The 17980-nt window shown below is 47.2% G+C and overlaps 1 protein-coding gene across 1 annotated transcript; it reads right to left on the minus strand.

Moving 5' to 3' along the window:
* Positions 1-7205: 7205 nt before the first annotated feature.
* On the minus strand, positions 7206-13109 carry LOC147993131 (uncharacterized). Its single transcript, XM_087542353.1, has 2 exons — positions 11519-13109; positions 7206-7664 (listed from the first exon to the last, which is right to left on the minus strand). Exons 1-2 carry the CDS (start codon positions 12090-12092, stop codon positions 7525-7527), a joined length of 714 nt encoding a protein of 237 aa, XP_087398479.1. The 5' UTR covers positions 12093-13109; the 3' UTR covers positions 7206-7524.
* Between the last annotated feature and the right edge of the window lie 4871 nt (positions 13110-17980).

Raw genomic sequence — 17980 nt, forward strand, 5'->3', positions numbered from 1 at the left:
GCACTTTCATTATCAACTCTTCATCTTTTGGCTTCAACATTATGAATATGTGTATTACTACTATCGAGATTCAATAAAAATAGACCACTCTTCAAGGGTGCATGACCATAAAAGATATTACTCATATAAAGAGAACAAACATTATTCTCTGATTTAAATGAATAACCATCTCGCATTAAACAAGATCCAGATATAATGTTCATGCTCAACGCTGGCACCAAATAACAATTATTTAGGTCTAATATTAATCCCGAAGGTAGATGTAGAGGTAGCGTGCCGACCGCGATCACATCGACTTTGGAACCGTTTCCCACGCGCATCGTCACCTCGTCCTTTGCCAGTGCCCGCTTATTCCGTAGTCCCTGTTTCGAGTTGCAAATATTAGCAACAGAACCAGTATCAAATACCCAGGTGCTACTGCGAGCTCTAGTAAGGTACACATCAATAACATGTATATCACATATACCTTTGTTCACCTTGCCATCCTTCTTATCCGCCAAATACTTGGGGCAGTTCCGCTTCCAGTGACCAGTCTGCCTGCAGTAGAAGCACTCAGTTTCAGGCTTAGGTCCAGACTTGGGTTTCTTCTCCTGAGCAGCAACTTGCTTGCCGTTCTTCTTGAAGTTCCCCTTCTTCTTCCCTTTGCCCTTTTTCTTGAAACTAGTGGTCTTGTTAACCATCAACACTTGATGCTCCTTCTTGATTTCTACCTCCGCAACTTTCAGCATTGCGAAGAGCTCGGGAATAGTCTTGTTCATCCCTTGCATATTATAGTTCATCACGAAGCTCTTGTAGCTTGGTGGCAGTGATTGGAGAATTCTGTCAATGACGCAGTCATCCGAAAGATTAACTCCCAATTGAATCAAGTGATTATTATACCCAGACATCTTGAGTATATGCTCACTCACAGAACTGTTCTCCTCCATCTTACAGCTATAGAACTTATTGGAGACTTCATATCTCTCAATCCGGGAATTTGCTTGAAATATTAACTTCAACTCCTGGAACATCTCATATGCTCCATGATGTTCAAAACGTCGTTGAAGTCCCGATTCTAAGCCGTAAAGCATGGCACACTGAACTATCGAGTAGTCATCAGCTTTGCTCTGCCAGACGTTCATAACATCTGGTGTTGCTCCAGCAGCAGGCCTAGCACCCAGCGGTGCTTCCAGGACGTAATTCTTCTGAGCAGCAATGAGGATAATCCTCAAGTTATGGACCCAGTCCGTGTAATTGCTACCATCATCTTTCAACTTTGCTTTCTCAAGGAACGCATTAAAATTCAACGGAACAACAGCACGAGCCATCTATCTACAATCAACATAAACAAGCAAGATACTATCAGGGACTAAGTTCATGATAAATTTAAGTTCAATTAATCATATTACTAAAGAACTCCCACTTAGATAGACATCCCTCTAATCTTCTAAGTGATTACGTTATCCAAATCAACTAAACCATAACCGATCATCACGTGAGATGGAGTAGTTTTCAATGGTGAACATCGTTTATGTTGATCATATCTACTATATGATTCATGCTCGACCTTTCGGTCTCCGTGTTCCGAGGCCATATCTGCATATGCTAGGCTCGTCAAGTTTAACCTGAGTATTCTGCTTGTGCAAAACTGGCTTGCACCCATTGTAGATGGACGTAGAGCTTATCACACCCGATCATCACGTGGTGTCTGGGCATGACGAACTTTGGCAACGGTGCATACTCAGGGAGAACACTTCTTGATAATTTAGTGAGAGATCATCTTATAATGCTACCGTCAATCAAAGCAAGATAAGATGCATAAAAAGATAAACATCACATGCAATCAATATAAGTGATATGATATGGCCATCATCATCTTGTGCTTGTGATCTCCATCTCCGAAGCACCATCATGATCACCATCGTCACCGGCGCGACACCTTGATCTCCATCGTAGCATCGTTTTCGTCTCGCCAATCTTAAGCTTCCATGACTATCACTACCGTTTAGTAATAAAGTAAAGCATTACATCGCGATTGCATTGCATACAATAAAGCGACAACCATATGGCTCCTGCCAGTTGCCGATAACTCGGTTACAAAACATGATCATCTCATACAATAAAATTCAGCATCATGCCTTGACCATATCACATCACAACATGCCCTGCAAAAACAAGTTAGACGTCCTCTACTTTGTTGTTGCAAGTTTTACGTGGCTGCTACGGGCTTAAGTAAGAACCAATCTCACTTACGCATCAAAACCACAACAATAGTTTGTCAAATAGACTCCGTTTTAACCTTCGCAAGGACCGGGCGTAGCCACACTCGGTTCAACTAAAGTTGGAGAGACAGTCGCCCGCAAGCCATCTATGTGCAAAGCACGTCGAGGGAACCGGTCTCGCGTAAGCGTACGCGTAAGGTTGGTCCGGGTCGTCTCGTCCAACAATACCGCCGAACCAAAGTATGACATGCTGGTAGGCAGTATGACTTGTATCGTCCACAACTCACTTGTGTTCTACTCGTGCATATAACATCAACATAAATAACCTAGGCTCGGATGCCACTGTTGGGTTTCGTAGTAATTTCAAAAATTTCCTACGCACACGCAAGATCATGTGATGCATAGCAACGAGAGGGGAGAGTGTTGTCTACGTACCCAACGCAGACTGACTGCGGAAGCGCTGACACGACGTAGAGGAAGTAGTCGTACGTCTTCACGATCCAACCGATCAAGCACCGAAACTACGGCACCTACGAGTTCGAGCACACGTTCAGCTCGATGACGATCCCCGGACTCCGATCCAGCAAAGTGTCGGGGAAGAGTTCCGTCAGCACGACGGCGTGGTGACGATCTTGATGAACTACAGCAGCAGGGCTTCGCCTAAACTCCGCTACAGTATTATCGAGGAATATGGTGGCAGGGGGCACCGCACACGGCTAAGGAATAGATCACGTGGATCAACTTGTGTCTTTCTGGGGTGCCTCTGCCTCAGTATATAAAGGAGCCAAGGGGGAGGGGGGCGCCAGCCAAGGAGGAGGGCGCAGGAGGAGTCCTACTCCTTCCGGGAGTAGGACTCCCCCCCAATCCTATTCCAACTAGGATTCCCAAGGGGGGAAAGAGAGAGAGGGGGGCCGGCCACCTTCTCCTAGTCCTAATAGGACTAGGGGAGGGGGAAGGTGCGCAGCCACCTTGGGCTTCCCCTTTCTCCTTTCCACTAAGGCCCATGAAGGCCCATATGGCTCCCGGGGGGTTCCGGTAACCTCCCGGTAACCCGGTAAAATCCCGATTTCACCCGGAACACTTCCGATGTCCAAACATAGGCTTCCAATATATCAATCTTTACGTCTCGACCATTTCAAGACTCCTCGTCATGTCCGTGATCACATCCGGGACTCCGAACAACCTTCGGTACATCAAAATGCATAAACTCATAATATAACTGTCATCGTAACCTTAAGCGTGCGGACCCTACGGGTTCGAGAACAATGTAGACATGACCGAGACACGTCTCCGGTCAATAACCAATAGCGGGACCTGGATGTCCATATTGGCTCCTACATATTCTACGAAGATCTTTATCGGTCAGACCGCATAACAACATACGTTGTTCTCTTTGTCATCGGTATGTTACTTGCCCGAGATTCGATCGTCGGTATCCAATACCTAGTTCAATCTCGTTACCGGCAAGTCTCTTTACTCATTCCGTAATACAACATCTCACAACTAACATATTAGTTGTAATGCTTGCAAGGCTTATGTGATGTGTATCACCGAGAGGGCCCAGAGATACCTCTCCGACAATCGGAGTGACAAATCCTAATCTCGAAATACGCCAACCCAACATCTACCTTTGGAGACACCTGTAATGCTCCTTTATAATCACCCAGTTACTTTGTGACGTTTGGTAGAACCCAAAGTGTTCCTCCGGCAAACGGGAGTTGCATAATCTCATAGTCATAGGAACATGTATAAGTCATGAAGAAAGCAATAGCAACATACTAAACGATCGGGTGCTAAGCTAATGAAATGGGTCATGTCAATCAGATCATTCAACTAATGATGTGACCTCGTTAATCAAATAACAACTCATTGTTCATGGTCAGGAAACATAACCATCTTTGATTACCGAGCTAGTCAAGTAGAGGCATACTAGTGACACTTTGTTTGTCTATGTATTCACACATTTATTATGTTTCCGGTTAATACAATTCTAGCATGAATAATAAACATTTATCATGATTACAAGGAAATAAATAATAACTTTATTATTGCCTCTAGGGCATATTTCCTTAACGATCCAGGACAATTTCCTTTATGTTCAGAATGTCATCAGAAGAGCCCACTGCCGCAAGCTCGATCTCCTTTTCTTGAAGTTGGACATTGGTAAAGCTTTTGACTCCATTCACTGGGGCTACCTTCTGGAGGTGCTAACTGCTTTCGGCTTTGGGCAGCGTTGGCGAGACTTAATTTCTATCCTTCTTGCGTCATCTACCTCCCGGGTGATGCTGAATGGGTGTCCGGGCTCGCCTTTCACCCACAAGCAAGGGCTTAGGCAAGGGGATCCGCTCTCTCCGATGCTGTTCATTCTTGCCATGGAGCCCCTTCATCGGCTTCTCTCTCTTGCTACGGAGGCTGCTGTCTTGTCCCTGCTTCCTGTGCCAAATGCTAGGCTCAGGACAAGCCTATATGTGGATGACGCCGCTGTCTTCATCAACTCGGTGCAGGCAGAAATCTCTGCTCTCCAAGGCATTCTCTTCCTCTTCGGTGAAGCCTCTGGTCTGAAATGCAACCCTGCTAAATGCGTTGCCTACCCAGTTCACTGTAACAACATTGACTTGATTGACACCCTGCGAGATTTTTGGGGATCTATCGAACCTTTCCCTTGCAAATACCTCGGACTCCCGCTAAGTGTGCGCAAGCCGCGAAGAGTTGAGTTGCAACCTGTCCTCGACAAAGCTGCCACCAGGTTGGCTCCCTGGAAAGGGAAGTTGATGGATCGGTCGGGTAGGCTGATCCTGGTGAACACTGTTCTGACTGCTCTGGCAACATACCTCCTCACCATCTTTGCTCCGGATTGTTGGTTCATCAAGAAGCTGGATAAACTAAGGAGGAATTTCTTCTGGAGTGGGGATGATGAATGCCATGGGGGAAAGTGCTTGGTGAACTGAAAACGAATCTGCGCTCCTAAAGACCTGAAAGCCTACAGTCGCTCCCTCCGACTGCGGTGGCCTTGGTTTGCCAGGACTTCTCCCAATCGCCCTTGGTGTGGATCGGAGACCCCCTGTGGCCATGACGATCTTCAGCTCTTCTCGGCCTGCACCACGATCACGCTGGCTGACGGCGCCGCCACAAAATTTTGGTCTGACCGGTGGTTGATGGGCTCCGCGGCAAAAGACTCCTTCCCCGAGCTCTACAGGTTGGCCTTCAGGAAAAACCTCTTGGTCAAAGACGCCCTGCACAATGGCAGATGGATCAGAGGCCTCCATCGAATCAACTCAACTGAGCTGCTACTCCAATTTCTCTCCCTATGGAACCTGCTCTCCAACATTCAGCTCTCGGACCGCGCGGATGGCATATGTTGGAATCTTATGGCAGACGGTCAGTACTCCGCCTCCTCCGCCTATGCAGTGCAATTCCTCGGCCGTATCCAAATTCCCGTTTTGAATCAAGTCTGGTGACTCAAGATCGAGCCCAAGGTCAGATTCTTCATTTGGTTGCTGCTGCAAAATAGACTGTGGACCTCTGATCGGCTCAGTGCCAGGGGTTGGCCAAACCATTCTGCCTGCCCGCTTTGTGATCAATCGCTGGAATGCGCCACTCACCTGTTCTTGTTGTGTCCCTTCGCCAAAGAGATATGGATGCGCTCTGCCAGTAACTTTCAGCCTGCACCTAGAGCTGCCATATCCAAGACCTCGATTCTAGGCTGGTGGAGCAATCTGTGTCGCATGGATATGGGCTCTGCGGCCTATACTGCTTGGCACATTTGGAAGGCACGCAATGGCTGTATCTTCCAGCAGCATACGGTTTCGGCGCTGCAGACTTCTCGATCTATTAGAAAGAGCACTAGCCTCCTTCTGGAGGCGCGAGAGATGTAAAGATGTAGTCCTTATTCTCCCTGTACAGCCGTCAATGCCTAGCAAACGGACTCCCCTGTTTCTTCTTTTGCCCTCATTGTATTTGCATCCCTCGCCCCTAACTTAATGAAAAGGCAGAGCCCCTGCCAATGTTCCTAAAAAAAGATATTTTGTTTAGCTGGCAGTTGGGCCGTATTGAAACAAAGAGAGGTGATTTGATCTCAATGGAGAGCAGTACGTTTCTGCATTTTTCCGTTTATTATTTGGGCAATATTAGTCGACCTCAGTAGATAGCAGTATGTTACCACCCAGCCGGTGAAGTACCTTCGTCATCTAGCGACACTTCTCACCCCGGTACATCGCCTCCTCCCTCGCCGTCCAGAAAGTCTCTTCTCCATCATGTGCCTCGATGAGAAGCCTGCATGGCCGAGTCACTGCTGCTGATGAATTGATGATACAAGCGAAGAGGCCACCACACTGGACACCCCGATGGGCGATCGTCTTCCCCGAGGACCAGGCAGCATTGGCCAAGGTGAAGGCGAGCGCACATGATAAGGTCGCAGCGCCGGACTGCGCCGCTCTCCCTTTGCCAAATTGAGTTTTTCTTTTCCTTTTTGATGGGTCTTGATGTGTGCCTCTGCTGAGTGGGTGCAGGAACAGCACGGCCGCGACGTGGTTGTGAGCCGTCGCAGTGGGGGTCGTCGCCGCGTCCTCCGTTTCGCCGGTCCGTCTCAGCCTCTGGCCTGAGCGATACTTCGGCGTCCCACATCGACTGCGTGAAGCCGGTGGTACCTATGTGGCTATGTTGCGAGTCCAGCGTGGGGCGGAGGCCAGGAGCAGCCGATGTCGACTTCGCCCACGCAACCACCATGTCCAGCGACTGTTGTTCTTGTGGTAATGAAGCGAAACATATTACCTTTTTTTTCTTGATTGATGTTTTAGATTTCGGATCGATGTATGCCCAGTGCCAAGTGCCAAGTGCCAACTGCCCCGTTCTTCCAGAAAAAAAAGCATATCCGAAGGTATCTTCGCTGCCCTATTGTCACGGTGGAAAGTATAATTACCTAAGGTTAGGTGGTAGTTTTTTCCAACCGGGCTCTTAATCCCTTTCCATTAATTTCGCAATCAACGGAAATACATCAGTCTGTATCCAAGTTTTTAGAGTCAAACCACTACATCTAACAGAATGAAAGATAAAGCCTTGAGCACTAATGAGACTGAAAGGGGGGGAGCGAGTTGGCGCATCATCAGGAAACCCACCGCAGGATGATCCTGAAACGGACCATCCGCCATGGGGCGAAAACCTGATGACACTCACAAGCCACAGCCCAACGAAAAACAAAAGTCCCAGGATGAGACACGTTGGTAAACTTCTGCGACTAAACGAACCACTATCAGGAGATATAAATCCAGCGGGCATCAAACCCCAGTGGGAAACGGCAAGCAAAAGGACCGAGCGCTGAACACATCTAACCAATCTGGATCCCATCTCTGTCTCCTAAGAGGGGCCTGCCTCGAGGAAGAGATCTGTCCGCCAGCGCAGCAGCCGCGTGAGCCAACCTCTTCAGTCCAGCTTGGAGCTTCACCTTTTCTTCTTCCTTTAGCAAACCTGCCCAATACAACATAAACGAGCAGGCAGTGAAAACAGCCTCCAGAGGAGAACGAACAACATGATTATCAAATGTAACTTTATTGCGGAGGGTCCAAACCCCATAGAATATTGCATCAATAATCATCATGTAGAAATGTTTCCCGCCCGGAAAAAACTTATAAAGCCAAGCGAAGCTTTGCCAAAGAGAATGAGGACAACAGGATGCCCCAGCCGTCATGCCCAACACTCCCCACACCGAACGAGCAAGCGAGCAGGTAAAGAACAAATGATTTGTTGTTTCAACGTCAGTACAGAAGGAGCACATGGGATTTCTAGGCCAGTTCCTAATACGCATGTTATCACGAGTAAGAACTGCACTCTGAAACAGCTGCCAAAGGAAGATTTTAATTTTCAGCGGGATAGGTCCTTTCCACACCATCTTATAGTTAGGACCTGATAAATTCCTTTCCAACCATTCATATAAGGATTTAGTAGTAAATTTCCCTTTACTGCCAAAGGCCCATAGAATCTTATCTGGGGAATCGTTCAACGACAGTGTTTTAGCTTCCATAACCATCCAAGCCCACTGCTCGCCCAACACCCCAACCAGTCTACGTCTAAAGCCAAGATCATAATTGCTTGCCGCCCAGGATGCAACAGTGCATTCCTGTTCCTGACATATACTAAATAGATCAGGAAAGCGGTCTTTCAACGCAATATTCTCAACCCAAGGGTCATACCAGACCCTAGCAAGGTTTCCACTTTCGATCTTAATTTTTCTACCCGCCATATATGAATCCTTGACCTTCATAATCGCTTTCCAGCAGGGGGAGTCCAAAAAGCGGCTCCGAATGTTAGCCACGGTTTTGCTCTTGAAGTATCTAGCTCTTACTATACGCTGCCATAGCCCATCACTCGTTTCTAATTTCCACCACCACTTAACGAGCAGGGCAATATTTTGTTTATGAAGATCTTTAATCCCTATCCCCCCAATTTTTTTCGGTCGACAAATCCTCGTCCACTTAACCATATGGTACCCACGTTTCTTATTTTTTTTCTCCTCCAAAAGAAACGTCTGCGATGTTTATCCAACTTCTCAATAAAAGTTTTATTGAAGAGGAACATTGACATAAGGAAAGAGGGAATTCCATCCAAATTGGACCCTAACAAAGTCAGTCTGGCTCCAGAAGATGCCGCATAAGCTACCCAGGCATCAAGCTTTTTGATCATTTTACCGTCAAGGAAATCTAGATCCGCGTTCTTGAGGGCAGAATAAGTAACAGGGACTCCCAGATATTTCATAGGAAGTATGCCCACTTGACAACCAAACATGTTGGCATAAACCAAATCAGTATCATTATCCCCCCCCCCCCCCCCCGATACTAAATATCTCACTCTTCTCAAAATTGATCTTAAGCCCAGACATAAGTTCGAAGAGATAAAGCAAGAGTTTGATATTTACAGCTTTGTCAACATCATGTTCAAAACAAAGCACCGTGTCATCCGCGTATTGCAGGATGCCAACACCATTCTCAATAAGATCAGCAGCTAACCCTTTAATGATACCATTCTTTTGAGCTGCGAGTACCATTTTGGTTAGGCAATCAGCCGCAGTATTAAACAAGAAAGGGGAGTGAGGATCCCCCTGTCTCACCCCCTTAGCGCTTTGAATGTATGGTCCCACCTCATTATTGATCCTGACACTAACCATGCCATTTATTAGGATTTGAGAGACCCATCCGCACCACTTAGAACTAAACCCACGCTTCCTATGACAATCAAGCAAAAAGTCCCAATTGACTTTGTCATATGCTTTCTCGAAATCAAGTTTAAGAACCACTCCCACTTGCTTTTTGAAGTGAGTATAATGCAGAACCTCATGTAGTGATAGGATTCCATCTACTATGTGTCTCCCCTTAATAAAAGCATTCTGTTGAATACTAAACAACTTATGAGCATATTTGCTAGCTCTAATATCCATGGCTTTGGTGAGTAGTTTGTATGGGCAACGTAATAGACAAATGGGCCTATACTACTGGATTCTGTTAGCATCAGTCGACTTAGGAAACAAAGTTATGATGCCATAGTTAAGTCGTTGCACATCTAACTTGCCTTCATGAAACCACTCAAACAGGCATAGGAGATCACGGGCTACTACCTCCCAGCAGTGTTGATAAAATTCAACAGGAATATCGTTTGGGCCAGGGGCACGGTTAGATTTCATGTCAAATAAATCTTTTTTGATCTCTTCCAAAGAGAAAGGTCGAGTCAAGTCCTCATTATCATCAGGGGTAATCATCTCTTCCTGAGACAACAAATTTGCATCTATCTGACAAATATTTCCAGGAGCTGGTCCAAACAAGGCTTTATAGTACTCAGTAGCATGGGCAAGTAGGTTTTTAGTACCTTCAATAATAGTGGACCCACACTGCAGGGAGATCATGGAGTTTTTCCTACGACGACCATTAGCTACTTTATGGAATCTCATTAGAAAATTGATGCCACTGAAGTTCTTCTTCAACATACATCTTATTAAGCTCTACTAGAATTTCCAACTTCCTAGTGTATGCTTCCCCGCATAAACCATCAGCCTCCTCCAGTTTTTCAAGCTCCTGCAGTTCGAGCTTAGACCAAATCTCAGCAACCAGAGGAAGGAAGTCTGGATTATTGAGCCAGGCATTATCAAACTTAAAACACATGTTACCTGGTGTTCTTGAGGAAGCTCTCCCACTATCCACCAACAAAGGATTGTGATCTGATATTTCCTTGACCAGTTTATGAACAGAAGCGAGAGGGTATAAATCCTCCCAATCAAGAGACATGAGAACTCTATCCAGTTTTTCCAAAGTTGGGTTTTCTTGTTTATTGGACCAGGTATAACAACCACCAGTCATATGAATCTCTCTCAACCCAAGCAAGTGTATAACAGAACTAAACACCACCGAGAAGTGGGACATAGATGTTTTTTTGTTTTTCTCCCCACTATGTCGAATGATGTTAAAATCTTCCCCGACTAGATAAGGAATATTAATGCTATGACACATGGATGACAGTTCAGCAATGAACTCAGGTTTCTGCTCATCATGTGCAGCACCATATACAGTCATCAAGGCCCATCTACAATTTTTGTTCTTATCGAACAAGTTCAATTGTAGGGTGCATTTACCACACTTGGTCATAAGGATATCAATTTTTTCCTTATTAAGACCACAAAGAATGCCACCAGATTTCCCCCTAGAAGGATTCCATTCCCAATGAAATTTATGATTCGGGTCAATTTGTCTAAAAAAGGCAGGATTATAAGACTTCTTCATAGTCTCCTGAAGCCCAATAAAATCTAATTCATTGGCATTTATCATGTCAATGAGGCAGGTGGATATACCCTTTTTACCCACCCCCTACAATTCCAAAAAAAACCCTTTCATTTATATCATTCGGGTTTATCTCTCACTCTGGTAGGTCTGCCAGGTTCCATAGCAGCCCTACCCACCCCATTTTTCTGTTGACTTCTAGTCACAGGTCTACTGGACTTATTAGGAGATAAAACCACCATGGATTTCCTGCGTTGATTTTTCTTTTTCTTTTTTTAGATTGAACCAGGATAAATGGTTCCTCAATATCTCTGCTATCATCATCCCATGTTAAAGAGAGGGGCACATCATTACCCAACCCATCATTGACGATTATTTTTTGTGAATTAGTATCAATATTTTTGTCATGCAACAAATTTCTAGAGAGTTCTAAATCACGCAAGATATCAACAGTAGCAAAGTCATCATCGGGGATTTGCACTCCCATCAAAGATGCACGCAATATAATGGCAGAATCAGATAAAGCAGAGAATTAATTTTTTGAATTGGGCATATTCATACCTTCCAAATTACGCTTCCTCATTCTGTTGGCAGCCACATCTCCCACCTTCTCAAGCTTCTGCTTCTGTCTGCGTGGGACATCCTCGTCTTGACTCATGCTGTCATGAATTGGTGATCCAGAGGGAGATTCAACTATATAGACACTACAGTTTTCACATCCTTCCATGGATCCCTCCTCAAGAGGCACAATATGAGGCAGGGAAGGCCAAACCACATAGTCTGACAAGGGAGGAAATGCATTCCCATAAGTATTCACATCATGACAGACAAACAAAGGTGAGGGTGGAACAGGAGTAATCATCCCCCAAGCACCTTTATGTATACTGATCTCATTACTGGGAGATTCAGTCATCTCTTCGACATCCAGATCCTCAAAGACATTCTCACACGATATTTTACCAGATTGAGAGCCACAATAAGACATTTTTTCAGCTGCATGTTCTCTGGCCATAGTCTTAATCAGCAGTTCAGTGTTGTTACCTTCTTCACTTTCCTCTTCTTCTTCACTCTCAGCTACTGCAGGAAGCCTCTGCATCCCCTTATCATAATTCTGAGAGGAGAAATTACCAGCCATGGATGCACTTGTTTCCCCTGCCCCATGGAAGAAGCAGGATATGAGTCCATCCTCGCTTTCTTGAGAAAGGAAGGAGATGCACTGCTATCCACAGCAGTATAAGATTGGCTTTTCTCAGCACCCATAGTCACAACTTTTTCAACTTCATAGAAGAAGTCATAATATTGTTCTCCCAGCATCCCTTCAGCTGAAGGAGGAATTTTCTCAACATCTCTACAACCAAGAAGTATTCTAGCATATTCAAGTTTATGAACAGTCGATTCTTCAACTTCTAATGTAATTCCCACTAGAGCCCCAGCATAAGCTATATGTTGAGTGCATCTTTCTTCTATGGGAATGTTGCGCACCCTAACCCATGCTTTTTCCATGATGCCTTTAGCTCCAATCGAGGCAGTCCAAGGAGTAATACAGACAACAATATTCCCCTCTTTCAGAGGCAAGCGTTTCCCATAACAGCATGCTCTCTCTACTTCACTAGCATTAGGGAATCACATCACATATTGAGCAGGGCCAATAGAGCGGGCCGTACAGCGCCATTTCTTTTTCCCAGGTTTTTTGGCAAATATAGCATTGAATTCCTGCTCAATATCTTTCACAGTAGCATCACCCTCAACTATAGTAATCACCACATTATTAGTTTTCTCAACACTATGCTTAGCGGCACACATATCAGGTATATAGAAGAATCCCTGACCAGGCGACTGAAAACCACACATGAATGGAATGCATTCCCAAGGCCTCAGAACTTGGCAAAGCTGAGCCATATGACCTAATTTGTTGCATTTTTCGCAGTGGATAGTAGGGCAACGAGGAGCGAAATGACCTGGGAGGGAGCAGTTGATGCAGATCTCGGCGTTGCTCTTGGTCGCCGCCTGCCCAGGTGCTGGAGGCGGAGGCGGCTCCTTGGTGCCCGCCGTCTTCTCCTTGGTCGCGCCGCTCATGGCACGTGCAGCAGCTTCCCATCTGTCCCCAACTTCACCACCACCAGATCTCGAGTCTCCCGACGTCGCCGGCGGCGGATCTGGCCGCTGCCATACAATGTGTCGAGACTGGTTTGGCAGCGGAGCCTTTCGCCCACCGCCGAACCCTCCCCGCGCTGTGTTGTCGTGCCATCCTCCAGATCCCCCCCCCCACGATCTCCCATCGTGGCGCGCGGCGCACCCCCCGCCCGCTCCGCCGCAACAACTTGGGCGAAGGAGCGGTCGTCGCCGCCGGCCTTGCCCCGCCACCAGCCGAAGGAATCAGGAGGGGATGGATTGGGGAAGCAAACCCTAGAACGCTCCCATAGATGCTTGAAGAGAGGAGCGAGATGCGCGTCTCGCGTAGTGGAGGTAGGTGGGGAAAGTGAAGCGGCTCCCCTCGCCTCCCCCGCTCTAGAAGGCTCCACGCCCGGTTCGGTGCTGGGCCCCGCATGGCGGTCAGGCGGCCATGGAGAAGCTCCCACGCGTCCACGGGGCCGCCCCAACCCAGTCCGCACCAGCCTGGATCTCCGTACGCCTCCCGTGCACCGCACCTCGAGACGTGCCATGCGTAGCGCCCGCTGGGGACGCGCACGTCGCCGGAAATCACTCCCGAATCCTCGCAAAATGGCATGGCAGCGAGATGGTGTCGCCAATGTTTATGTACTCCCCTGCGCGAAGAAATCGCGCATCTACCGTGACTCCACGGTCATCAATCAGGATGAGACGGAGAGCATCTCGCCGGAGAATCAGCTCGCCGTCATAGAATGTGAGCGAGCGCTTCTGCAGATCGGCGGCGTAGGATACGCGCCATCTCTCGTCGGGCGCGTCGCCCTGTGTGTCGCGTGAGCACGACGCGTGTGCCATCCTTGCATCTCCTCTTTTCACCACCCAACAGGTCACTAGGTGTCATCTTAGGTGGTAGTTGTACACGGTTTGGAAATAATCTACAAGTCAATAGAACTGGTACGTCCTTAGCTAGCTTAGGTGGTATAGCATATGCGTGCGAGTTCGAGTCTGCTACGTCTTAGTAGTAAGAGTAGGATTAGGTTGTTTTGTCGGTTGTTCATGTATATGTACATACACAACCTTGCGTGAGATTATAAAATCTTGAGAGAAAAAAAAGGAGAGAAATCTAGTGCGTGTGTTCGTGGTTCCTTGACGTGATTGATCTTGTAGGCGAATCCCAACACACATACACCGTTCTCGTGAATCAATCTAGCTGCTGGTGAAATCAAGCAAGGCCAGCGAAGATCCATGGCGGCGGCGCTTCGATGAGCGGCGAGAAGGCTCGGTGGCTCGCTGCTCCAGCGGACACACGCTGCGGTCATGGAGGAGCCACGATGGCTCGGTGGTTCTCTGCTCCAGCGAACGCAGGCGGCAGTCATGCCAAGCAGGTTCATGCGCTCCCGCCAGCTCTCGAGCGAGGTATTGAATTCTGTGCAATCGGAAAAGCAACTTGCATATGCCTCTTGTATTAGCCAGAAACAAGAGGAAACTTACTTACTTATCATGGTCGTACTTGTTTAATCTGACCTGAATCTGTACATCTTTACATACTGCTGTTTGTAACACATGACTGCCTGCAAATCATATCATTAAGAAACTTATTTTCCTGGTTGATTTGAGCATGTCGTTTTACTCATCCCTTTAGCAAACCATTAAACGAATAAGATAGATGTTGCTGTGGTTTTGATATCTTGAACGCAATTGATGCACTTCGTATACAGGTCAGTTATTTATTTACTAAGCATTATTTACGAATCACGGACACTGTTAGTCGATCAATCTACTATCGAAATCGATCCAGCCATATAAACTGATTTCAGATAATCCACTGAACAAGGCCCTTACTTAAAAACCAAACCAAACATACATTATACATTAGCTCCATCTATATACAGTAACTATGGGGATGCATTCTGTATATTTTGAACCTCACTTTATTGACAGACTGGACATGATCCTTCTTAACTATTTACCAATTACAATCAGTACTTACTTAATGATCGACTATGCAAATTAAGTATATTGATCGTTATCTATGCATGTGTACCAATCCAGCATGCTCGTGCATACTCTAGACGCCAGATTCTGCAGAAGGAGGACGAGCTGTATGATGCATTGTCTAAGGCTAACGAGCAGCATCTTTCAGCACAAGCCACTCAAAAAAGACCATTTGACCTTATGTAGGATACAAAATCACTTGATCTCCTTCTTTAATGTCCTGTTTGTTTGTTTGACAGAAGTTGATATATACATATATATGATCTCATTTGACCTACCCCTCTACTTGCAGCCGCTTGCAGGTGTACTCACAAAGGGCTCGGGGTGTGTTAGATTTGGCTTGCAAGGTGACACTTTACGTTTATGGTGGTGCTTTCCTGCTTGGTATCACTGGCGCCGGCAGGATGTTAGGGTTAGGGCCAGAAATCAATGAAGACAACATTCAAAGACTGAGAACCAAAGATGGCTCAGTTGAATTATGACAACTGCAGAGTTTGGTTAGCTAGCACCATGCTATCTTTGATGACTTTGTGTGAAGAGTGAATTACAGAAAACATCGACATTGAAGGTTACGGTTGCAGAAACCACACTTCTACATATTTAAGCCAAAAACCACTAATTCTGAGGCTAATGTTTTGAAGAAAAAAACACTAGTTGGTAGCTTTGGCCGTTTTAAGGATGATTATGACATGTGGAGCCCACTTTTATTGACGTGGCGTAACGGTTTGGACTAGATGGCGTTAGACGTATTTTTCTTGCGAAAAACTCCTTTAGGAAACAAACAGCCAACTCCCCTGGGTCAAAGAGATAAAAAAGCACAAACTCTCCTCCCCTCGTGCCGCCGTACGTGCTGAGCGCCTCGCCGCCCCGGCAAGCCCCGCCGTCGGTAGGCCTGCGCATGCCACAGCCCCTGCCCTCCCCGGGCTGCCGCCACTCCCCTATCATCCGTGCGCCGCCGTGGTTCCCTCGCCACATCGACCGCCACCGTTGCATCGGATCCGGCCACATCTGGCGGGCGCGGTGGCCTCCACTTCTCCGGCCCGACATTGGCGAGGACATGCCTGCCTGGGAGGCCAGCAAGGCGCAGTTCTAGCTCTGGCCTCCTCTCCCTCTCACTCACTGGATCCGGAAGAATCCAGCTAGGAAAACGAGCTGTGGCAACCCGTTGCTCTGGCCATCGCCTCGTCCTGCAGCTCGTCCGCGGCGAAAGAAGGCAGGGTGGAGCGGCGCTGGTTGGGGAAGATGGAGGTGGTCGACGGCTCGGGCTGCTTTCCACCTGCACCAAGCTCCGCCATGGCTATGCCGCTAGTGAGCACTGTCTCCGCCGATGGATCAGGCGAGCTCCCTTTTCGGCTGGCGCATACTGTCTCCGCCACCAGCCATCTTTCTCGTACTATCTCTGCCACGGCCATGCCGCAAGATGAGTGCCCGTGGGGAGTGCGTGCGGGGCCAGCGGGGAGTGCGTGCGGGGGCGGCGGGCGTTCGGGTGCCTCCCTAGCGAGATGGGTGAGCTGGGGGCTGATTGTGTTTTTTATTATGAATGAAGGACCGTTGTGTAAATTCATAACTAACCATTGTCTAACATCTACCAAAGCTGTCAGGACCCCGATTCTAAGTCACACCGATCTAGCCTGTAATACCACATATCACTTTGCGGCCTCACGCACGGTATTCCCACGGGTGTCGCCTTACCATGGCCCGGGACCGTTTGCGCCTTTTGGCTCACGTATATGATAGTGTCGCTAGTATCCATATGACAGAGAACCGGGGCCGACATGGCTAGTCGTGAACCCAAAGCGGCACTAACCCATGGAGACAGGCATACATGAATCAACTTCGAGTATGTCGGTCAGCAGCGTGTGAATCCGGGCTGTAGCACTGGGATAACAGGACTCTGGTAACCCGGGCTGTAGCAGGCTAGGCAGGACTCCGGATGTCACGGCGTGACATTTCCCCGAAGGGACAGACACAGGAACGAAGTGAAACACATACCGGCCAATCAAGTGTCCTAAGCAGTAGTGCTGGGCTAGCAGGACTCCGGTGAACTGGGATGTAGCGGACTACTATGGCTCATGGAAGCACAAGACTACATTTCCCCATAAGAGAGGCTACCAAGGATAAACAACTAGGTTGTCGGATCCCACACATACCAAACATTTTAATCATACACAAAATATGCTCGATATGTGCAAATACAACATGGCATCACAACAAGACTCTACGACTCAGAGTATTTACTTATTAGGCTCCGAGGAGCGAGATATTACAAACATGGGTCTCATGACCCAACATTCAGAGCATACAAGTCAAAGCACATGCGGAAACTTAACATGTCTGAGTACAGACATCTACAAATGAAAAAGGCTGAGAAACCTGACTATCTACCAGATCCTGCCGAGGGCACAAGATCGTAGCTGAGGTAACAAGCTAAACATCGAAGTCCACGCGGAACTACTAGCGAGCCTGGCATCTCTCTGCAAAAACATAAAATAGGCAAACGTGAGTATAAATGTACCCAACAAGACTTACATCAGAACTAGCTACATATGCATCAGGTATCAACAAGGGGGGTGGTGGAGTTTAACTGCAGCAAGCCAGCTTTGACTCTGTGCCTCACCTGAACTACGACTGCAAGCAACTCTTTTGAGGTGCGCACACGAGTCCACATATTCGCCATACCAATACACCACTATGGATCCGCTCCCGTCTCCCTACGAGAAGGCCATCCATAGCACTCACGCTTATCTTGCGCATTTTGGAGTATCCACTTTCACTTGTCTATGAACTATTATAGGCAACCCAGAAGTCCCTTACTGCGGACACGGCTATTCGAATAGATGATGTTAACCCTGCAGGGGTGTACTTCTTCACACACGCTCTCGCCACTTACCACCATGTACATGTCGTGTATCTCGGCAAACT

Source organism: Triticum urartu, chromosome 1A (assembly GCF_056163025.1).
Source record: "Triticum urartu cultivar PI428250 chromosome 1A, HENAU_Tu73, whole genome shotgun sequence".
Lineage (NCBI taxonomy): Eukaryota > Viridiplantae > Streptophyta > Magnoliopsida > Poales > Poaceae > Triticum > Triticum urartu.

Coding starts and splice junctions, on each gene's coding strand:
- LOC147993131 (XM_087542353.1), bottom strand. CDS start 12,092: ATGGCTGGTAATTTCTCCTCTCAGAATTATGATAAGGGGATGCAGAGG. Junction 7,665..11,518: donor GAGGAAGCGTAATTTGGAAG/GTATGAATATGC, acceptor TGTATTGGGCAG/GTTTGCTAAAGGAAGAAGAA.